At 39.1% G+C, this 24,795-nt stretch overlaps 1 protein-coding gene across 1 annotated transcript in view; it reads left to right on the forward strand.

Annotated features, from left to right (window-relative positions):
• The window catches only part of LOC149253030 (uncharacterized), a 62,100-nt gene extending 39,499 nt beyond the window's left edge, over window positions 1-22,601 (forward strand). The window contains exon 3 of the mRNA XM_089454347.1: window positions 22,548-22,601. Coding sequence (XP_089310473.1) covers window positions 22,548-22,601 — 54 coding nt within the window. The remainder of the gene's footprint in view (window positions 1-22,547) is intronic.
• The last annotated feature ends 2,194 nt before the right edge of the window (window positions 22,602-24,795 follow it).

A 24,795-nucleotide genomic window follows, 5' to 3' on the forward strand; every position in this document is an offset into this window, starting at 1 on the left:
CTAGCTAATATGCATATGAGAATGTGTTATTTATAACTGAGGATGGTACAACTACTTCCTAAAATCTCCGCTGATAAACAGACATGTGAATAACCACGTCTGGAAATCTAGCAATATGGTAGCCGTGAAAATTAAATCCAAGGAGGGTGGCTGTTAGATTTGGTTCATGGAGCAGTCCACAGGTGTTAGCACACCTCCTGAGATTTAGGAATTTGCCACACAAGTATTCACGTGGTGAAAAACAGAGTTTTGTCACCGTAAAACTCTTAGGTTGACCACCACTTTGACTGTCTTTGACCATGGCCTTTTGTGAGGGATTCGGCTGAACCAAGGGGACACGTTCCATGTCCACATCATTTGCAACTTGCCCATGTGGCCGGATTCTCCTGTAGACACTTGTAACATAGACTTCAACAAAAAGGCTGCGGAAAGTTGAGCTGGCTGCGGAAAGTGACAAGATTCTGCAGCTGACTGAGCAAAAATCTAGATCAAATAGCAGTCACAAGACATAGTTAGGAAATCATTTTATATGCTCTTTTTAAACTAGTATGCAATGATTTGACAGCTTGGAGGTTCAGGTAACTGGAAAAAAAGGCTAAAAAGGTGTATAGGGAAGATGCAAGTTTGGGACTCAACATACCCCCACTGTGAAGGTGTTGCATGTCCTCATGCAACCAAAATTTTGGTCATCCCCCTTTAGTCCATGTGTTCTGAAGCCTCTGCTAGTACATCCAGTCCTCTTTTCTTCTTTCTTGGTGCTACCACCATCCTGGGCTTCCTTATCAAACATCTGAATTTGAGATTGATTAATTCCCTGCTCAACTTTCTGCACTTTTTCTTTAGTTTCTTATTCTTTTTCTGCCACAGTCCCAAATGTAGCATAGTATTGTCATGAATGATTTTGTCCACTTTGATTTTCTCATTTAATGCTTCATTTTCTTGTTTAATGTGCCTGTTTAAAACCTCCAATTCAAACACTTCTTGTTTTAAGGATTGGACTTGTGCTTCTTGTGTTATGTGAGGCAAAGTGGATGATGTGCTTGGGCCTGCAGCTGTCTTCTCTAAGGATTCGAGGTAATCATACACCTCTTGCTGACTTGGATCTATTTTGGGTGTTTTCCTTGGGCTGACTTCAAAGTCTTGTTGAGGAGGAGGACTGTTTTCTAATTCTAGCCAAGAAGGACTTACATCAACATCTAGAGGACTGGTTTCAATATTTGGTTGAGGATGAGGTGGACTGCGGCCAGCTGGAGGTTTCTCGGGTGTTTCCCCACCCAAGTCGATGAAGTGGGGTCATTTTACTTGTGTTTTCCTCCACTTTCCTCTAAGCCTGCTGCTGCTTCTTAAATACTGTGGGCTAGTACTTTCTTCTTCCATGCTTTGTTTTCCCTTTTCTTTGTTCTTCGCTGTAGTAGCTTGTTTTCGAAGATGGACTAGTATCTCAGACAACACATGATATTCTTCCTCTACAGATGGCTCTGGTGATTGGTAGACATCTTCTATATTCCTTTTTACTTTCAATTTCCTCTGTTTTTTGTCCTTAGTTATTTCCTCCTTCTCTTTTTGACCAACTTCTTTAGTTTTGCTAATAGGAGAGATTATGGCACTTTTTTTCTTTTCTCCTACTTCTTCTTGGTGTCTTTGGTGTACTATTTTCAGGTGCCTCAGATGGCTCTTGAAAGTAATTTCTTACTAAAAACCGTTCCAGGTATCTTTGTTTTTCTTCAATTGGTCTTCAATGAGAATCCTCACAAGCCCATGATGATGTAAATGAGGTTCTATGTCTCCTATGTTCTTTTGGACTGTGGTGCTCATCTTTTTCAAGCTTAGCAATAAGAAATAGGGCAGATTAAGGGTTTGATTCTCTAAGAAGTTCATCAATAACCTAGTATGATACATGTACATTGCTCTAAAGCGGCCTTCACAAGTGATGAACTTTTGAATGATTAACAGTAAGTTGGCCCACTCTTATTTTAATGCATGAACAAGAATTACTTTTGTAAATACAGTAACGTCCATATCTGGGTTACGTAATATGATTCTCCATGCCTGCTCGTCCAAACTTTTGCTTTTAAACCAACGTTCACCTTCCTGGGGCAGATCTGTAGCAGCTGCTATTGATGCTTCAGTGACCGTGAACTTAAGGTCTCCAATTTCCACCACCTGGCCGTTGAAAGACCTTGCAAAGGCTTTTGTTACCTCCTTATTGTGGCCCTTAAATTTTTGAATGAAGCGTAGCCATTTTTCCTTCTTCAGAAAACATTTTACTTGAGGGTATCCTTCTAAGAACTTAGGCCCTTCTGGTTCTTCCCTTAATAACCGTCCCATCCTTTCCTCTGTTTGAAATTCAACTGAAATTCAACTGCATGTGAGGGTTTAGCAGAGGTAAGATGGCTAGGTTGTAGGGTTTATGGAGAAAAAAACAGTGGCTGAAATTGGAAGATGGATAACAGGTAACGGGAGTGTTCAGGAATTGTAAGTGGAAACAGAAGATGAGCAGCGGAGGTGAGTTCACGAAATGGAGTGGAGACGTATGTGAATGAGGTGGTAATGTAGTTGTGGCTTTAACAAAATGGCAAGGTAGTGAAGTGAAGTCAGAATTTTTGAATTGAACGACTGCGTACAAGATGTTACACGTTTATGAAATGGCTGCGAAAAGTGCGGTGGAGAGGAGCCGTAATGAAATAGGTCACATCTTATTATTACAAGTGGAGTGTGAAAGTGTAGTCAACTACGAGTTAAACCCAAAAATTAATCATGAGACCGTTTAGGGAATAAATGCATGGTTTATGGAATAATGTCGTGGAATGGTAATGGAGCTATCGTGGTAATCATTGCCTATAGTGGAGCTTTAAGGTTTAATAACTATGCAAAATTGTGCCTTTGATTGCTATTTGAAAGAAATTTTTACTCATACCTTGGAATCCTTGTCATTTGTTGTCCATTAGCCTTTAACCAACTGCTCCTTATTGATGTCTGCAGATGCTCCATGTCTTCATAACATATGCTCAGTCATACCTGCATTTTCATGATTATTTCACTAACATCTTGATTGTAAATTTGAAAAACAGAGTGGTGGCTGCGGAAACTGCTTCTGGCTGCGGAAATTGATTCCAACTGCAGAAACTGACACAGAAACCACTTAGCTGAATAAAGATAACTATCTGAATGGAAATGGTCATGAAAAAGAATTTTATTAATGAAATGGAATGAAATGGATGAAATGGAGTGAGATGAAGTGGAGTGGAGTGAAATGAAATGGAGATGGAGTGGGATGGAAATGAAGTGAAGTGAAAATGGGAAAGAAAGAGAGAATATTTTTTGGAAAATATAGAGTGTCAGGTGTTCCTGATTTTCACTCTACATTTTTTGTATAAGACTGCCAATTAGTGATTGGTTTTAAGGCTTATACAATTTTTTTTTTTTTTTTAACAGAAAGGAACAAAGGCTAAGCTGGTGGGGAAGAAGGATTCTTCTTCACCAGCCTTATTGCAGAATTCTCTTGAAACATTTTGACAAATTCCTCTTTTGAGAGTGGCTTATGATAAATCTTTAATCTGTGGCCATTCACAATAAGAGGAGTTTTAAATTCATCAATGGTCTTGATTCTTACCGCTCCATTGCTAATGACTTTGTCAATCTTATATGGCCCAAGCCAATGGGTCTGAAATTTTCCTTTGAAGTCTTTAAACTTGGAATCAAATAGTAATGCCCAATATCCCTCTTGAAACTTTTTCTCTTTGATGTATCTGTCATGCCACTTAGCTCTTTGATGTTGAACTAGATTAGTTCTTAGGATTGCTTCTTGTCTGATCTCATCTAGCTCATTCAGCTGCTCCATTCTGTGCTTTTGGGCTTCTGATAGATTCATCCCCAACTGAACTACCATCTTGAAAGTTTTGACTTGAAACTCAATGGGAAGCATGACTTCTTTCCCATAAACAAGTTCATAGGGAGAATGTCCTGTTGTATTCCTCCATGTAGTTTTGTAGGCCCATAAGGCTTCGGGAAGCCTTTCTGCCCAATCTCTTATGTGTAGATGAACAATTTTGGTGATGATGCTTTCAATAACTTTGTTCGTAGACTCCACTTGGCCATTTGCTTGTGGATGGTAAGGAGTAGATTTTCTGTGCTTGATTTTGTATTCTTCCATCAGCTTCTCCATCATGTTGGATGTAAATTGACTTCCCTGATCTGTCACAATTTCTCTTGGGACACCAAAGCGAGTAAAAATATCCTCATAAAGAAAACTAACAACTGAATTTTCAGTAGCAGAAAGTAATGCTTTGGCTTCTACCCATTTAGTGACATAATCAGTGCATACCAATATATACTTCTTTTGTTTAGATGGTGGATTAATGGGTCCAATGAAATCTAAAGCCCATTTTTCAAAGGGTTCGATGAGTACCTGTGGTTGTAATGGCATTTCATTTGAAAGAGTTGGTTTCCCTACTCTTTGGCAGCTGTCACACCTTTTGACATATTCTTTTGTATCTTTGAAGAGAGAAGGCCAATAATATCCTAAAGAAAGGATTTTATAGGCCGTCCTTTTGTCAGCAAAGTGTCCACCGCATGGTTCATCATGACATACCTTGAGGATGTCAAGCATTTCATCTTCCCTAACACATCTTCTGATCACACAATCTGGCCCTGTTTTAAAAAATTCGTTAGAAATCCATGAATATTTTGAACTCTCCTGAATAATTCTTCTTTTTTCACTAGGAAATAGATGTGGAGGTAGCTTCCCTATAACCAAATAGTTAGCAATATCTACATACCAAGGAGTCTTAGTAGTTATTGCAAATAAATATTCATCTGGAAACTTATCATCTACAGGAGAATCTTCGTTAGTATTTTGGATCCTAGACAAGAAATCAACTACTGTATTTTGTTTCCTTGGTCTATCCAACACAGTAATATTGAATTCTTGTAAAAGTAAGAGCCATCTTGTAACTCTGCCATTAGTAACAGGTTTTTTCATTAGATATCTAATCGCAGACTGATCAATATGTACAAAAGTTTCATAGCCTGTTATATAATGTCTAAACTTATTGATTGCATGAACAACAGCTAAGAACTCTTTTTCAGTCACAATATAGTTCAACTCAGTGGGAGTCAAATTTTTACTGGTATAGTAAATGGCATAAGGAACTAAATCCTTTTGACCCAACACAGCTCCTAGAGCTGTATCTGAAGCATCTGTAGAAATATGGAAAGGAAGTTTCCAATTTGGCCCTCTCAAAATGGGTGCTTCAGATATTCTTGTTTTCAAAGTTTCAAATGCTGATTGACAATCAGGATCCCATTTGAATTCACAGTCTTTTGTAAGAAATTTGAAGAGTGGAGATGCTATTTTGGTGAAGTTTTCTATAAATCTTCTATAGTACCCAGTAAATCCCAGAAAAATTCTAACATCTTTTTGACAATTTGGAATAGACAACTTGGAGATGACTTCAACTTTTGATCTATCAACTTTAATCCCATCCCCTGAAATGTGATGTCCCAAAACAATACCTTCAGTAAACATCATAAAGCATTTTTCATGACTCAATGAAAGGTTTGTTTCTTTACATCTTATAAGGACTTTTTCGAAATTCTCTAATGCCTCTTCAAATGAATCACCATAAACTGTAAAATCATCCATATAGACCTCTACACAATCATGGATTAGATCAGAAAAGATTCCTAGTACTGCCCTTTGAAATGTTGCAGGTGCATTACATAATACAAAAGGAAGCACTCGGTAAGCAAAAGTTCCCCATGGACAGGTAAATGTGGTCTTATCTTGATCTTCAGGTGCTACCTGAATTTGATTATAGCCACTAAAACCATCCAAAAATGAAAAGTATTTTTTGCCTGCTAGAGTATCTAATACCTGATCGATAAAGGGTAAAGGAAAGTGATCCTTAAAAGTTGCTTTATTCAATTCCCTGTAATCAATGCATACCCTCCATTTACCATTCTTTTTAGGTACTATAACCAAAGGAGAAACCCATCGACTATCTGAAATTGGATAAATGAAGTTTACATTGAGTAGTTTTTGGAGATCTCCTTTCACTATCTCCCTAAGGTTTGGATTCATCCTTCTCTGAGGTTGTTTGGTTGGTCTACTGTTTTCCTCGATGTAGATGTGATGAATGCAAGTCTTAGGGTCAATACCTTTCATATCAGTATATTCTCATGCAAATGCAGTAGAATGTTTTTGCAAGATTTTGGTTAGCTCTTCCTGTTGTGATTTTTCCAAGTTTTTGTTGATATTCAATGTTTTACCTGGAAAGATCTCAATGGCGGAACTACCAAACTCTTCCATAGAGTAAAGAGACATTTGTCTAGATGATAGATACTCAATGTCAGAATCTAACTGAAATTGTGTGTGGTCATATTCTGAAGATGTTTCAAAGTTTTCTAATGTGTTCAGAATTTGACTATCTTCACTGATCTCAGAAATGGTAAAGATAGGTTGTATACTGACCTCATCATCGACCCATTCATTATCTCCTACTTCTATAATTGCTTTTGCTGGAGGATACAGATTGAATTTCTTTGTCGAATTACCATCAGAAATATACATATCCCCAGATCTACAACTGATAAAAGCATCAGTTGTGGCTAGCCAAGGTCTTCCTAAGATGAGTGGGTGCCCTCCTAGATTACTCTTGGGAGTTAAAATCATGAAATCTATTGGATATTCCCAAGAATCTAAGGAGACCGAAATGTCTTCTAATACACCATCTGGTTTGATAATTGATCGATCTGCAAGTTGCAGTAGAGTAGGTGTAAAAAGAAGATTAGGAAGTTTTAGTTGTTCCATAGTCTGTCTACTCATAATGTTGATAGCAGCTCCTAAATCAATCAAAGTATTTGGAATTTCTACCCCATTGATATGTGTTTTGACAATTGGACTACCAGGATCTACATACTTCTGCATGGTAATTTTTCCCATCATGATATCTGCAATCTTTCCTACCAGGTGGATTCTTCTTGTATCTCTTGGTTTCCTTCCTGGTCTTTTGAGACTCAACTCCTTTATTGTTTTTGCTAGAATAGGAATCTCTCTAATGGCTTGTAGCAAGGGAATCTTGATACAGACATTCTTTAATTCATCTAGGAAATCATAGTCAGGCAACAAGATTTGTTTTTCCACTCCTTTATCAATTTGTAATCTTTCAGGAAAAGGAGGTGTGGATGAAGATGCGGGTTGCTCAACTATAGGATTTGTGGGGGTTGGCTCTTTTTCTTTTTCTTTTTGAGTGCTTGGGTTTTGAAGAGATGCTTCAGAACCTTTATTGGCTTCAAGAGAATCTTCCTCAGAAATGCTTTGCTTTTGAGCATCTATAGAAGGCTTTTCTAAAACTCTACCAGATCTGAGTTGTACATCATTGAGAGGAACAATCATATAGGTAGGAAATTGTTGTCCTTCTACCATGTAAGCATTTTGAGGGTTTTTATTATTGGGATTTGGCAATGGCTGGGAAGGTAGTTGATTTGTCTTTTGTTGGAATGGAAGCAAGAGTTTGGAATTTGGATTCTGTTGAGAAGGTTGTTGTTGTTGTGGAAATGGCAATGAAAGTTGTGGATTTTGATTTGGAAGTTGTGGAGCTTGTTGATTTTGAAAAGATGGAGGATATTGATAAAATTGAGCAAATCTCCCATAAGGATTTTGCATACCTTGTACCCATGATTGAAATGGATTTTGAGGTTGGGACCAAGGTTGTTGCCAAGGATTCCAATTTGGTGGGGGTTGAAAGTTCGTGGGGTTGTTAAACCCTTGATTTTTTTGCCCCTGCCAAGGTCTCCTTGAAACAAAACAGAGAGACTCAATTGAATTTGGGTCTTCTTGAAAGACAACTTTGAGCCCAGGAATTGAAGGACAATCCTTGGTCTCATGGCTTTCTGAATAAATCACACATGTTTCTATAACTTTTGCATCCAAGGGGCATTCCCTTAGAGCATGTTTCTTCCTACATTTTGGACAAAAGATGGCTAAAGCTTCAACTTCTGCTTTCTGCTTGTTTTGTATCTGAAGGGTGTCTAGTTGCTCACTAAGACTCCCTAAAATATCAGTTTTAAACTCATCAAGCATGTTGCCAATCTCAGCCCTACTTACTGATCCAGTTGCAGATTTGTTTGCTCTAATGAGAGAAGGATCTCTAGGTCCTTTTCTGGTTTTAGATTTTCCCCTTGAGAGATGGACACATAGCTCTCCTATATCATGAAGTGGAAGTTGAGATATATCTCCTTTTCCCATCATGTTCAAAATATCTATCCATTCATCTATAATGGCTTTTAATAGAAGGGCTTTCAAGGTTTCCTCATCTAGGTTATTCATTTTTGCTCTTTTTAGGTTGTATTGAAATCTTTCAAGTAAATCCTCCAATTTTTCATCTTCTTTTTGCACCATTTTGAATACCACATCCTTATGATTGGTGGGCATACAATAGTCCAGGTATCTATCCAAAAATGTTTGTTTCATATCATTCCAAGTCTTAATAGATTGAGTGACTAATCCCATGAACCATTTTAGAGCAGCTCCCTTCAATGTTGAAGGAAACAATTTGAGTTTTTGAGAGTCTTCCATATAATCATAAGTTCGGCACACGACTTCAAACTCAAATAGAAATGTTTCAGGATCCTCACTTTGCAACCCATAAAAGTTTGGGAGGACATATGGTGAGATGTTTTTCATTGTTGTTCGAGATTCCTCATCAACTATAGGAAATCCAAATGAGTTATCTCCATCCCTATTTCCCCCGTTGTTACCTCTACCTCCTCCATTGTTTCCTCCTCCTCTACATCTACCTCTACCTCCTCCAAATCCGTTTACTACTTCCTCTGTCCTCATAGTTTCCTCAAAGATTTTAGAGTCCTTTGGTTCTTCTACTAATGGCAAACGAGGAGGAATTCCTCCCTCTTCTTATTCAGGTGATTCTACTTCCTCGATTACAACGTGTTTTCCTGTAGAAGTAAAGAAAGGGTCTTTTCCTAAATCAGATTCGGTGGATAGTGTGGGAGAGTCTCCTAATTCAACTACTGCCTCTTGAATTCCAGGAATCTTAAGGCTGGGAGTGTGAGTTGGAGATGATGGAGGTGTATCTTGTCTATACCTTGAAGTAGATGGAGTTGTAAAAATCGAACTCTTGGCCCTAGCTATAAACCTTCCCTTAGAATCTCTTGCTCTATGCATGTCAATTTTATTTTTTTATTTTTCTTCAAGTCGGGCAAATAATTCTCTTTTTGATCTTCCAGATCACTCTAGGTGCAAGAAGAGAGCATACTCAAGAATTATTGAACCAACAACTCTCTTTTTTGATCCTCCAGGTCACACTAGGTGCAAGAGGAGAGCATACTTTGAGAAGTTATCAATTTTTACCTTCCTTGAAATTTTCTTGTTTTTTTTATAAAGAAATTGGCTACCTATTTTCACTTCTCCGGCAACGACGCCAAAATGTTTGGTAAATTTAGTGTGTCCTAAATTGATATATAAATTGTCAATACAGGAGTCGTAAACTGCTGAAGTGAAGTGCACTATATATGCAAGATAACCGATTTCTTACTTCTTTGTCGTTTTTTATTTTTGGTTTGTTTTTGGGTTTATCTTTTGTTGATTCCCTAATGTGAGATGGCAATTCTAAAAGTCAAGTATGGATATAAGTGTTCAAGGCAATGGTGACCTCTAAAATAATTTCCAAACTTCAAAGTTTTCAAAAAGGTTTTCAAACTTGCAATGATGAAATCAATTACTAAGAGAAAATAAAAATGTACCTAAATTCTAATTAAACCAAACAGTGAGCTAGTGACTATGAAACCCAGTATCCTTGCTACTGTATAAAAAGAAAACTGAACTCAAAGAAATTCAAAAATTGTAAGCAAAGTAAACTAAATCATATTACATCAACTCATATTCTGACCCCTCACCATTCGACTCACTCTGGCTATAGGAGGTAATCATAAACAAATTGAGTAATCTGATATCTAAATTGCATAAAATGAAACTAAGATCAAACTACACATTCATACTTCAATCCCTCACCATTCGACTCGCGCTGGCTATAGGAGGTAACCGAAAATGACATGAGTAATCTAATCACTAACTTGCAGAAAAATAAACTAATATCAAACTATGCATTCATACTCCAATCCCTCACCATTCAACTTGCTCTGGCTATAGGAGGTAACTGAAAATGACATGAGTAGTCTAATATCTATCTTGTAGAAAAGTAAATGAACAAAACAAAACTGAAAGAAATAAACAGTGCTGGAATTAGAACTAAGAAAATAAATCAGCAGAAGGACAAGATAATTTCATGTCATTAGTCATTAAAAAGCTATGTGCAATTGCCTGGGCTGTCTATTAGAACCTGAAAGAAAAACACTGATCAGTTAACAATCATTAGAAAGCATAAAAGAAACTATGGACAACAATCAACATGAATACCATAAGCAGTGTAATATATACAAGCAAATGATTATGGCATCAGGAACGTAAAGGAAGAAAGCATGAAACTATACAGTAATTACAGAACCTTGGTGTACAGGGGCCCTCTGCAACCTCGGCCAATCAGCAATCAACCACAAATTGAACTTAAAAACACTGTCTTCTCATGTATTAAAATGTAGTCATAACATAAGGATTAAGTCACGGCACAGTGGGCTCGTAAAACAGTCGAAATTACATACACAAAGCTAGCTAATATGCGTATGAGAACACGTTATTTATAACTGAGGATGATACAACTACTTCCTAAAATCTGCGCTGATAAACAGACACGTGAATAACCACGTCCAAAAATCTAGCAATATGGTAGCCGTGAAAATTAAATCCAAGGAGGGTGGCTGTTAGATTTGGTTCATGGAGTAGTCCACAGGTGTTAGCACGCCTCCTGAGATTTAGGAATTTTCCACGCAAGTCTTCACGTGGTGAAAAACAGAGTTCTGCCACTGTAAAACTCTTAGGTTGACCACCGCTTTGATTGTCTTTGACCATGGCCTTTTGTGAGGGATTCGACTGAACCAAGGGGACACGTTCCATGTCCACATCATTTGAAACTTGACCATGTGGTCGGATTCTCCTGTAGACACCTGTAACATAGAATTCAACAAAAAGGCTGCGGAAAGTTGAGCCGGCCGTGGAAAGTGACAAGATTTCGCAGCTGACTGAGCAAAAATCTAGATCAAACAACAGCGACAAGACATAGTTAGGAAACCATTTTATATGCTCTTTTTAAACTAGTATGCAATGATTTGACAGCTTGGAGGTTCAGGTAACTGGAAAAAAAGGCTAAAAATGTGTATAGGGAAGATGCAAGTCTGGGACTCAACACATTGTATCCCTTATTGTTATTATTGTGCCCCTATTGTCTCCATATTGTTATTAGTATGCCCCATAGAAACCCACTATTGTTATTTTTGTGCCCTTATGTTATTACTATTATGTTGGCTTGATTATAGTGTGACCCCTTAGAATCCTATATATAGAAGGGAGGTTTAGTCATTTGTATTATCCAAGAATTGTTCATTTGTGTAATGTAAAGGAGGTTGCCCCCTCGAAGAGGCTAAATTCTAAGGCGTTGATCTATCTTTTCTATCTTTTTGTGAGCTGGTTTCCTAACAAACATCCAAACTGAATCAGTATGACGCATCTGTCACGAGAGTCTCTCACTGCTACTAGCTACCACATTGTCTACTAAAAACTCTACACTTCTGCTAACTCTGCATTGTGCCATCTGCACTACTGCCAACTATGCTCTGTGCTCCCCAATATCTGACTACTGCTAGTCTCTGCCTCTGTCACTCTAACATCTAACTACATTGATCGCCATTGATCTATCCTGCTACTGTGTACCATGGGCTCTTGTAGCAAGGTAATGATCCATGAGACAAACATCTCAATGGACCCTGCCCAAATTTCTGCACTCTTGGGACTATTACTTCACTTATCCCCACCTCTTACCTGGAGGTATGGCTGCATGTGCTCCCTCTGCTTGAGTGGATCCCTCCACTTGGTCTCCTCTCTGCCTCTCAAATTGTGGTTGCTACACAACTTTCCGAGGCTGCATGTTGAGAGATAATTCATGCTCCCTCTCAACCACCAAGTCTCTAACCTTTTCCTTTCTCCTAATGGATTTGCATGCATCTTGTACCTCAAGTGCATACAAGTTCTTAACTTGCACACCAATTTGTTTCACTTTTCAAGTGGAAATGTGTCTAAGGAAAACCTTTCCTTTGCTAAAAATCACATTGTAGTCATAGTCTTCCAATATCACGACGGAAACAAGATTCTTCTTTAGTCCTGGAACATACATCACATCTGTGATTATGAGAGGGGAGCTAGACTCCCTATGAAAGGTAATTGTATTGATGTCAGTCGTGCTATACCTCCCATCATCTCCAAACTCTATGTTCTACTTGAGGTGTTTCTCCTCCAAGTCAATGAAGAGATCTATATTCCCCGTCATATGGAATGAGGCACCGCTGTTGAGATACCACAAGCTTCCCATTACAGTGCTATCCATGCATGCAATGGGATTGAAATCAAGTTCGAATTATGAAGCTAGAGCTTCACCTACTGGTGCTACTGTAGGCTCCTTCTTGCTTGCTTTCTTTTGTGGGAAATTCGTGGCATAGTGCCCGTACTCGTGACAGTGAAAACACTTGATGTTCGACAAGTCTTTCTTCTTTCCGCCCTCCTCACCTTGGGACTTCTTTCCCTTGGATTTATTTTCTTTGCTGACTGATGCAAAGTCCTATTCCACTTCTTTGGAAGAGGTCCCATCTCTAGTGTTTTGCCGAAACTCTTCTTGTACCAAGTCGGACCACAAACGATCCCACTAGGGTAGATTTTTCGTCCCGTTAACCGGTTCATGGTAACTGTGCCAACTCTTGGGAAGTCCTAGAAATTCTAGGCTCACTAGATCATCTTCGGAAATAGTAATCCCTACACTTCCAATCTCATCACGACATTGGGTGAACTTGGTCAAGTACTTCGGATTAGAGTCACCTTTCTCCATCTTGATATTTATGATTTTGTCCTTCAGTGCCATCTTCCTATGGTCACTCCTATTTTTGAAACAGGTCCTTCAAATTCCTTCCACATTGCAAATGGAGTTTCCTTGCCATGGAGATTCGAGACAATATGGTCTCAAACTCCTTCTAGGATAATCCATCTCGCTTTTGCCACACATTTTCTCCATTTAGCCAGATCTTTAGCACCAGATGTTGAAGGCTTCGAAATATCATGATATACGAATTCCTTCAGCCCATTATCTTCTAGCACTACCTCCATCCTGTCCTTCCATGCTATGTAATTTGAGTTTACGTCCAGGGCATACTCAAGTCTCAAATTGTAGAATGACATACTAATGACTTTGAAATATGAAAATGCAAATTCAAATTCACTTGCACAACAAAATTGAATTCTCCTCTTCTATAATGTCTTCAGCTCTGATACCATGTATATTTTTACTTGTAGATTCAACAAATTATGTGATATTCTAAAACATAGGACAAGAATCTACTCTACTCATCAGCGGAAACAAAAACTGATCAATGAAAACACTGAGCAGAAAAGGAATAATTTCAATCACACATAACACAATATTTTTCTAGGAAAAAAAACTGCTCAAAACCCCGTCTATCTATATTGCATTAACCAGAAGATATGAGAAGAAAAAACAATGCTTATTAAACCCGAACAATTCCTGCACAGGTAAAATCTCTCTCTCTACTTCACAGGCAAGCCTTGGATGAATACAATATGCTCTGCTCAACCTTGAGCTCAACCTGCATAAGTATTTCATATCCTCTACCTGACTAACTGCCTTTGGTCAATACTTAGCCAAATTCCTAGCATTCCAATCCCCTACTTCCTTGTGCAACCCCTAAGGGAATTAGCCCATATTTATTTTGGAAAATCCCTCACCACAACTTCGCAATCCATCATAGGCCTTTTACTAATTGCATGCACCATTTGTACAACTCGAAAAATTATACAACTAATAGTACACTATCCCTGAACTCTAATATCAATTGGGTCTTCCTTTGAACTGACATGCATGAGTTATTTAAGAGTGAATCTTCAGTTAACTAGTGGAGCAATGAAGCTACACTGGTGCTTGTCCCCACTACTAGACCTCATACTAGTTCTTCCAATTGTTTGAACTAGTTTAACTGACTTTAACTTAGTTAGATTGAGTTAATTAATTACAACTCAAAATAACTCAACCTGGACCCTTAAAGTTTAGGAATCACTCTACATGACTCTATATAGACTTCCAACTCGAATTTACTGAGTCAAATAAGTCAAATTAAGTTAGTTAACTATTACAAGTTTCTATGAGAATAGAATTTCGATTTAACTCCCAATTTAATTCAAGGAAAAATTAAATTATAATTTCTAGATGTTATTTTTAACATTTCTTGTTGCTATTTTCAACACTTATGACACATGGTACATCCTTGTTGAAAAATGCAACAAGAAAAGGCTCAATTTTCACTAGTGCCTTAGTCAAATTAAGTAAATCAAATTTCCACATCAGCAGGACAACTTGGATGTAGTTAACTTGTCACTCAGTTAGCTCAGTAAATTTGAGTTAGAGGGCTTGGAGTTCAGTTAGGCTTGTGTGATTGCTAAAATTTATTAATGTTGTTCAATTATATCCAGTTATGTTAAGTTAGACTAGTTCTAATAGTTGGAGGAACTACTGGAAGGTCAATTGTGCAATGGGACAACAATCTAACTCAGTGATCATCCAATTAACGTATCAATCAACAAAAAATATCTAGTGCATGCAGAGAATTTGAGTTCCCCGACTATGGTGGAGATTCCAAGGTAGTGTAACATTAGTTGTAGACTAGCCTTGAGTGTACATTGTTGCATGCAGTTAGAGGATTAACCTTGGGAATTTCACAATCAATTGGAGGAAAATTCCTAAAAATTAGGGGCTAATTCTCTAGGAATTACGCAAGGAAATAGGGGCTCAAGTAGAGGCAAAAATTGACTAATTATGGGTTAGAGATTCTCATTGAGTAGAGAGATAGGTTATTCACTTGTAGGTTGAGCTCAGACAGAGCTAGCAATTGTAATACATCTCTTATTCATCTTATTAATGTAAAGAGTCTTGGGGGGTTTTTCCTAGTTGGGTTCCCCTAAAAAAAGATTGTACATGTGTGTTATTTCTTATTGCATGTTTGAGATTGTTGTTCTAAATTGTGAATTGAATTTCGTAGATCAGTAGAGTATAATTTTGTCTCTTGATTTAGATTAAAATTTCTTGAGAAGTTGCAATTCTATCACCATATTTCTACATAGTATCAAATCAGGAATCACATTAGAGTATGAATTTTGAAGTTGTTTCTCAGGATGTTTGAATTTGTAGCTTTAGTGTAGTATGATCTCTTTAGAGTTGGGAGAATGGCCTTCAATGGACTAAAATTAGAATATGCCTTGGAAGGGAGCTCAAATTTCATTGCATGGAAGGTTCGCATGGAGGCAGTGTTGGATGACAATGGATTGCTAGAATATGTCAAGACAAACATTGTAAAACAATGGGAATTTGATGCATAGAACCTAGCCCAATGGAAGAAATATGTAACCAAGGCAAGGAGAATAATCTTGGAGGGAGTGAAATACGATATTATCTCAAATATCCATGGGAAATAAACTCCCTTTTCAATGTGGAAGGCACTGATAGATTTGTTTGAGAATCTCAGTGATCATAGAAAATTGGCCCTCAAAGACAAACTTTGAAACATCAAGATGCAGAAGAATGATACTATTCCAAAATATCTCTATAGATTTACACAAATTCACGATGATCTTAGAGGGGTTGGTGTGAATGTTGCAGAAGTTGACCTAGTGAGCCTAGCCCTTCTAGGCCTTCCCAAAAGTTGGCATATCTACCATGACTCAGTGAATAGGAGGGAGAAATTACCAAATTGGGAACACTTGTGATCTGATTTGGTACAAGAAGAAATCAGGCAGAATACTAGAGATGGAACCTCATCCAAGGGTGAGGATGAATAAAATTTTGAAATGGTTGGAAAGGGAAAGAAGGGAAAAGGGAAGAAATCTCAAACCAAACCAGAATCTAGCCAAGGGGGCGAGAAGAAAGATTTGACCAAAATAAAATGCTTCAATTTTCATGAATTAGGGCACTATGCTACAAAGTGTCCACACAAAATTTTTGGCAAGAAGAACTCAGGAGGAGAAAGAGGTGAAGCTTTGGCTTCACAGTTTGAGCTAGACTTCACCCTTATCACATGTATGGCTAACACGATGACGAGGAGTGTGCGGTACTTGGAATCAGGTGCCTCATTCCAGATGATAGGGTGTAGAGAGTTTTTGAGTGACCTAGAGGAGAAATATCTCCAGATTCATATTGAAATTAGGGACGACATAAGGTAAAATGCTACCAGGATTTGTATAGTAACCTTTAAGAGGGAGTCGAAACCCCCTCTTTGCCTTATATATGCCATGTTTGTTTCAGGCCTCAAGAAGAATCTCATCTCTATAGCAGTTTTAAAAGACTGTGGTTATGATGTGATCTTCAGCAAAGGGAAAGAATTCCTGAGACACATAGCCATTGGACAGGTGAAGCAGATCGGGGTTCGGGTGAAGAACCGTAAAAGTTGGATGTGGAATATTGTGCCACATTAAGCAGCAAAGAAAATGAAAAGTCATAATGTCGGTGAAATTTGGCACATGAGATTAGGACATTTGCATCATGCCTCCCTGAAAATTATGCAACAAATAACCATTGGCCTCCCTAAAGGATAACTTGAGTAGTAGGATGTCTGCAAAGGTTGTATCTTGGTTAAGTATGCAAAATCCACATTCCATGAAAGAGACAACAAAACACATGCAGTCTTGGAAAGAGTCCACTATGATGTTTGTGGACCTTTCTTGACAGCCTCCACTGTCAGACATAAATATTTTGTTATTTTTATTGATGATTTATCTAGCAAGTGCTGGATATTCTTCATGTGGAATAAGGATGAGATATTCTCAAAATTTGTAGAATTCAAGGCACTAGTTGAGAAAGATACCAGCAAGAAGGTGAAGGCTCTCAGGAGTGAAAAGGGAGGTGAGTATGTTTCGAATGAATTCAAGGAGTTATGTGTGAAAGAAGGCATCCGAGGAGAGCTAACAACACCCCACAACCCATAGTAGAATGGGGTAGATGAGAGAAAGAATCAGAGCATTGTTGGAGCTGCAAGAGTTATGCTACGTGGATAAGGCCTACCACTACATTTGTGGGTAGAGGAATGTAACAAAATAGTCTACATTCAAAATAGTTGTCCTCATCGAATTCTTGTTATGATTACATCAAAGGATGATTTCTTAGGGAGAAATCCAGATGTATCTCACTCCAAGATTTTTGGAGCTTCTATTTACTTCCATGTCTCCAAATATTAGAGGAAGAAGCTCAAGATGACAACATATTTGGGAGTTTTTGTCGGTCACACTGAAACTCCACACAATTACCGTGTGTACTTACCTTCCTGCAGAATGACAGTTGTGTGAAGGGATGTAAAGTTAGATGAGGAGAAAGAAATGATGTGCTCTCTTGAGAGGGAACTTTGAATCCCACCATAAGAGGAGATTTTAGCTCCAAAGGAGGAGCCTCAAGAAGTTTTGGAGCAACCACAACTAGAGGAGTCATTCACTCAAGCAGAACCATCTAGAGAAGGGAGGAAAAGAACCAGGGAAGATGATAGATTAGTGAGGGATGCGAGGGAGAATGTGCGAGCTCCAAATTTGCGTAGGAAAAGGAGGTCACCTAAGAGGTACACTGACTAAGTGGATATAATGAATGATCTTGTATAGATTGAGCCATCTTCTTTTGAGGAAGTAGTTGAGAAACTAGTTTCAGTTGATGCAATGGTGGAAGAACATGAATCCATCATGAATATCAATGTTTGGGAAGTGGTCCCAAGATCGATAGATAATTCAACTGCGGATTTGAGATGGATCTTCAAAGTTAAGCATGTAGTAGACAGAAGCATATAAAAGTATAAGGCCATATTTGTGGCCAAAGTATTCTTTCAAGTTGAGAGAAATGACTATGAGGAAACTTTTATCCTGTAGCAAGGTATTCATCCCTTAGATCAATTTTTGCACTAATTGCACAGATGGGGTGGAAGGTCCACCAGATGGATGTAAAAATAAAATTTATCAATGGTGTTAATTAGGGGGAGGTGTACATAGAGAAACCCGAATTTTTTGAGACATTTGATCGGGAGTCTCATGTGTGAAAACTTAAGCAAGTGTTGTATGGTCTCAAACAAGGACCTTGTGCTTGGTACACCAGGATCGATAGTTATCTCATTAGTTTGGGCTTCACCAAAAGTGAAGTGGATGTGAACATCTGTCGTGTTTTGGTAGAAGGTAAATTTCTTATCATTGTTTTATATGTTGATGATTTAATATTAATAGGTATGAGAAATTGATCAACTATTTCAAAGAGGATCTTGCAAGGGAATTTGAAATGAAGGACATGGGTCTCATGCACTACTTCCTTGGGCTGGAAGTATAGAAAGGTGATGGGGAATTATTTGTGTCTCAAGGAAAGTATGCCAATGAGATACTACAGAGATTCTCCATAGAGAGTTGTAAGCCCATGGAGACACCCCTAGCAACCAACTGGAGGAAGGAGATTGCCAATTCATGTGAATAGGTGGATGCTACCATTTACCAACAATTAGTGGGTTCTCAGATGTCTCTTGTGAACACACAACTAAATATGTGCTATGCAACAAACCAATTGAGCTAAGCTATGTTTAGGCCAACCAAATTATATTGGAAGGCAACGAAGCATGTTTTGTGGCACCTTAGAGGAACTACCCAATATGGATTATGGTACAAACAAACATAGGGAGTGAAGTTGTGTGGCTTCACTAATGTAGATTGGGTTGGGAGTCCAACTGAACAAAAGAGTAAATCAAGTGGAATTTTTAATGATGGTTCCATAGCAGTTTCAAGCAAATATCTATGGCGCTCAACTCGGCAAAAGCAAAATATATGTTTGCAAGTCAAGCAACATGTGAGGCAATATGGATGAGAAAGATACTTGTGGGACTGTTTTGTCAGATGATGGATCCAGCTGTGATCGATTGTGATAATCAAAGTTGCATTAAGCTCTCTAAGAATCTGATATGTCACGATTAATCCAAGCATATAGATATTTGGTATCATCATTTATGGGACTGTGTGCAGAGGTGAATAATGTTGCTACAATACATTCCTACAGAGGAACACGATGCTGACATCTTGAAAAAGGCCTGTTTAAGAGGGAAGTTTGAGTTCCAGAGGTGCATGATAGGGTGGTCGATAATCCCTTTCTTACTGTGAGGGAGTGTTGAAAAATGCAATAAGAAAAGGCTCAATTTTGACTTGTGTCGTATTCAAAATGAGTACATTGAATTTCCACATCAGCAGGACAACTTGGATGTAGTTAACTTGTGTGACATGGCTCTTGTCACTCATTTAGCTCTTTAAATTGAAGTTATAGGGCTTGGAGCTCAGTTAAGCATGTGTGATTGATAAATCTTAGTAATCCATTTCAGTTATATCCAATTGTGTTCAATTAAACTAGTTTTGACAGTTGGAGGAACTAGTGAAAGGTTAGTTGTGCAGTGGGACAATAGTCTAACTTAGTGACCATCTATTTAACTAATAAATCAACCCAAAATAGCTACTGCGTGTAGAGAATTCGAGTTCCCAAGTTGTGGTGGAGATTCAAAGGAAATGTAGCATTAGTTGTAGACAATTATTGAGTGTACAGGTGTTGCATCCAGTCAGAGGATCAACCTTGGGAATTGTGTGATCAATTGGAGGAAAATTCCCAAAAAATAGGGCTAATTCTCTAGGAATTATGCAAGGAAATAAGGACTCAATCAGAGGAATAAATTGACTAAGTATGAGTTAGAGATTCTCATTGAGTAAAGAGATAGGTTATTCAATTGCAGGTTGAGTACATACATAGCTAGAAATTGTAATAAATATATATTCATCTGATTAATGAAAAGAGGCTTGAGGGGGTTTTTCCCAGTTGGGTTACCCTAGAAAAATGATTGTGTATGTGTGTTATTTCTTATTTCAAGCATGAGATTATTGTTCTAAATTTTGAATTGAATTTCACAGATCAGTAGAGTAAAATTGTGTCTCTTGATTTAGATTAAAATTTCTTGAGCAGTTGCAATTCTATCACCATATTTCTACATTCCTTACCATAAATCAGGTCAGTACCTTATACATATGGTATATCCTCACCATAATTCGGGCCAATACTTCAGACACATGGTATATCATTTAACATCAACTACTCACCATAATTCACGGCGGTACCTGACACATGGCATCCAAACTCGTATTGGTCCACCATCATTTGGGTCAATATCTTTGACACATGGTGAATCTCCAAATGCCACACTCTATCTAAGTAATTTGGGCCTAATGCTCTGTGAGCTTGATGTTGAAAGTCCACACTCAATCTGATTAATTCTAAACCTCTAGGACCATTATTCCTAATTGTGGTCAATGTACTTGACATAGGAAGAATGATTATCCTCAGTTGGACCATTCTCTTTAATTCTGGTCATATATGACAGAGGGAGGATGTTTATCTATAATGCTATATCATTGTGTTGTAGCGGCTACAACCAACCTCCCAAATTTTTCCTTATCTTCGTTTTGGAGCCTCCCTACCAACCATCCTCAGCAACATGTCTTGCACTGTCAAGTACATGAGCTTTAGTGGTTTTCTAGTAGATTACCAGCCTGTGCATGATAGCTTATTTCACTCCCTCACAAGTTGCTTCTCCAGACTTGGTCTAGATGTTGGCTGAGCAGTTCCCTCAAGAAATTGCACAATTCTGGAGGGGAATTAGTCTTCCCTCCAGAAATTGCGCAATCCTGACTGGAAGCCTGTTGGGCTCAGAAACTGCGCAATCTTGTTAGTCAACCTTCCCAGTGAAAACTGCGCAATCTCGCCCAATAGGACTTCTCAGCCCAAAAATTACGCAATTCTAGGTAGCAGTCAGTTGCTCCTCCTAGAAATTGTGTAATTCCTCTGGGCAGCCAGCCCAGCTCCCTCCCAGAAATGCGCAAATTTCTCCCTCAGGAAAGCAAGTTGTTGCATGTGCCATCAGTTGATCGGTTCCACCCGGGACCGAGAAAACTTGACTTGCATGCATGGGTTGCTTTTTCCTGAAATAGAAAAAAGAAACATGCAAAAAGCATCCCTAGATTTTAGGGAGCTATTTTTAGCAACTAGAAGTTACATGCAAAGATCGTTTTAGAAATTTTCCTCCAAGTGTTGCCTTTTCCTAGATTTGTGGTATGCGCGTCATGAGCCTAAAAATTATTTATTCAACGCTTCAGAGATCACTTCTTCACATTGATCTTGGAGCTCTGACATGCCACAACACATCCATGATTCTTCGACACATCCAACTCAACTATTTCCGGTGTGGTCCACTTAACTTGTCTTTTGCAACATTTCTGTCGCTTTTTGTGTTTTGGATTGTGTGAGTGCTTTCTACTTGATTTCTGTGAACACTTATTGTCATTTGCATGCATATTATCTTGTACTAGCACCGTTTTAGTTTTCGTTAGCATCTCACTGTTGTCGCATGCATGACACTGTTTTGCATGAACGGTCACCGATTCGGCAAATCGCTTCACACACATGCATGTTGTTCCATTTTCTGAATCTTGCAATAACTGTTTTCATGCACGATCATTCACTCTTGGTTACACTCAGTATCGCCATGCATTCACTTCTTCATTTGTTTTTAGTTTCCTGTCGGCGGGTCTGGGCAACCTTGGCCCGAACTCTGCCTTACCAAGACAACATTACGTAATCCTGAGAGGGAAGGCTCTCCCTTGCTCCCAAAAAATGCACATTTGTTCACAGTGACAGTCCTCTAGTCTTGCATTGCCAATTCTGAGAGGCAGTGACTGTTGGCCCAGAAAATTGCGTAATGTAGTCACTGGGCCTGCAACCCTTGCTAGCTAAAATTGTGCATTGTGAAATCCCAACACCTAGCAGGCCAGTCTGGATTGCGCATTGCATAATTCTAGTAGTCAACCAGCCTACCAGTAGTCCAGACTACCTTTTTTGTAGTCCTGGTAGCTAGTCTCCTAGCCTCGTAGGAAAAATTGTGCAATCCTTTCCAGTCAATCGCCAGGTGTGTTGCATGTCGTTCCTCAAGTTTGCTTTGGTTTTAGCTGACAGATTTCTTTCCATGCATGTCGCCATGTCTCCATATCTAGCAGGTGTTCATTCGTCTCTCAGTAGTTCAGGATCAATGGCCTCCAAGAGAGAAGGATCAAAGGACACTAACGAAAGCACATCTGGAGTAGCAGTTGAGTGAGTGTCTACAAGTTTTCCGATCTATGAAGACACCGAGTTGATTGTAGACAAAGACATGAATTTGAAATGGCAAGAGGTCAATGATGTATTTTCAGGCATATTTTGGGAATACCTCGAAGACCGCCAAGTCTATGTGAACATTAACAAGTCCGGCTTGTACTGGATTGCATGCAGGTATCCCGTGTTCCCATGCGTGAACATGATACATTGAATCATCTCGAACACTGATCCCGAGACGATGAAATTGAGAGGTGTTAGTGAGACGGAGATAGCTACCTTCAGGGCATAGGATTATGAACAATGTACCATATGTTGAAGCTAGTGATCACCATGGAGACACCTTTCATCCTACCCAGTAGTAATGCCAACTCCAGGGATATCTTGAAGAACTGGGTGAAGGAGCTAGCCAAATTTAGGATAACACCCAACCAGGTTTACAAAATGAAGATATTGCGGAAGGCATATCAATACTTGGTCATGTTTGCATGTCGCCTGTATGGCCAAGAGAGCACAAAAACATTCCTGAGGAGTTGGGTGATCGTGTTGGACCAACTGGCCAGTGAAGGAAAATCATGCAACTGGTCTGACATGTTGGATCACAGGCTCAAGGAACAGGTAGCAAGAGCTTGACAACCACCCAAAGGTCAGCAAGTAGAAATCTACATGTCCGCTTACATCTTGGATGCAATCTGTGCCCGTCAGCAGTTCTCGGGCATGAAGTGGGCATGGACATCGGCGGAGACCTCTATGAACACTTATTGTAAATTTTTTTCCTAATGTAGCTTCAAAGGAGTTATCACACAGCTGTTAGATCATTTTGTCACCCTGGTGTACAAGATGATATTTGAGCAGGATCCACCTCGCATGTCGAAGGAAGCAATGGAGGCACTGATCGATATTGCAGATTGGTATGCCTCACCATCTGGCACCTTCATACAGATGTACATCATAGAGAAGCCTCTGCATGTTTTGCCAAAGTTTTCCATGGAAAAGCTCGTTATGTAGGAAGTACCATATCACATCTCGGCAGGACTATCAGTTAGGTTGCACCGGAAGAAGGCGGCACCTTGGCCCGCTATTTCATTACGGATTGAGTTATATGAGATACGAAACCTCAAGCATGCAGATGTCAAAACAGAGGAGATCAAGAAATATCCTTTTGACATCTGAAGTTTCAAACTGTATGACCCGCACTGTATTGTGAAAGACCACTGCGCGAGAGTATAGTTTCAATGGATCCACAGGGCATGTCATTGGGTGGAGGAAGACCCATGGAGATATTGTTACAGTTTCTCTAGGCCCAATGAATCGGTTGGCATCATTGTGGAATGTTTAATGAAGCAACATCTAGGAGAGCACCAACAACAGTAGAGGTAAACATATCGGCACGTGATAAAGGCAAGAGGAAGATTGTCAACAGTGTAGAGGCAGAACAAACCTACAAGTTTAGAGTAGACCCACTTGTGTAGAAAGAAGCTTTGGAAATAGAGGCATAGAGGCAACAACGTGACAAGAGGAACAAGAAAAGGCAGAGAGAAAAATGGAGAATGCAGGAAACTAAGAAGTAGTTGCATGAGTTGAAGGAGCAACTCTGGAAGGAACAAGAGTTGTGCAGATAGGAGAAGGAAGCGTAGCTAGAACAGGTACAACAGAGGGCACAACATGTACATACAGATGAAACTGTGCCCGTACAGGTAGTCAACTCATCTGAATAGCTGGCACCAAGCAGACAGGGTGAGGAATCGCAGGAGCAAGACTTTTCTCAAGAGATTGAACAAACACTTGAGCAGATGGATACGGATATGGAGCAACAGGAGTTAGAGCAAGATATCGACCTCATGCCTTACCACCAAGAGGTCGACCCACCAGCTTCACCAGATTCGGAAGTGGAGCAAGTCCTAAGTGACCAAGGAGACACTGAGATCCTTGGAGACAATCCGAAAGGAGAGATGCACAACATGTCATTCAACGAGTCGTAACATAGAGTTGTGCAATCCCACAGAGTGTATACTCCGGATGACAACACATCTCCTGCGCAGTTTGAGGAACGAGTGATCGTGTCCGACGTGCGCAAACATCCAGAAGCATTGGCTAATGCTACTAGAGCATATGCTGAAGCCACTAGGTCGATTGTTCACTTCCTAATAGTAGAGAATGAACAAATGAATAAAGAGTTACAAACGGCCAAGCAGGGAGGAGAACTGGTTACAACATCCGCCCGAGCAGAGTTGAAGAAGGCAATACTAGATGAAGTATTGTCCCTTGAATTAGTCATGCAGGTGTTGTATTTCAAGTTTGGCACTGTGCATAAATCAGTTGTCCATCTCAACGGTTGGCAGTAGTGATGTGCTAGGAGAGCACGTATCTTGTCAAACGTGCATACTGCTGTTGACTATATGAAAAAATGGACAATGAGATACAA

Source organism: Pinus tabuliformis, chromosome 7 (genome assembly GCF_031772625.1).
Source record: "Pinus tabuliformis cultivar Carrire ecotype Pingquan chromosome 7, CPIR1, whole genome shotgun sequence".
NCBI lineage: Eukaryota > Viridiplantae > Streptophyta > Pinopsida > Pinales > Pinaceae > Pinus > Pinus tabuliformis.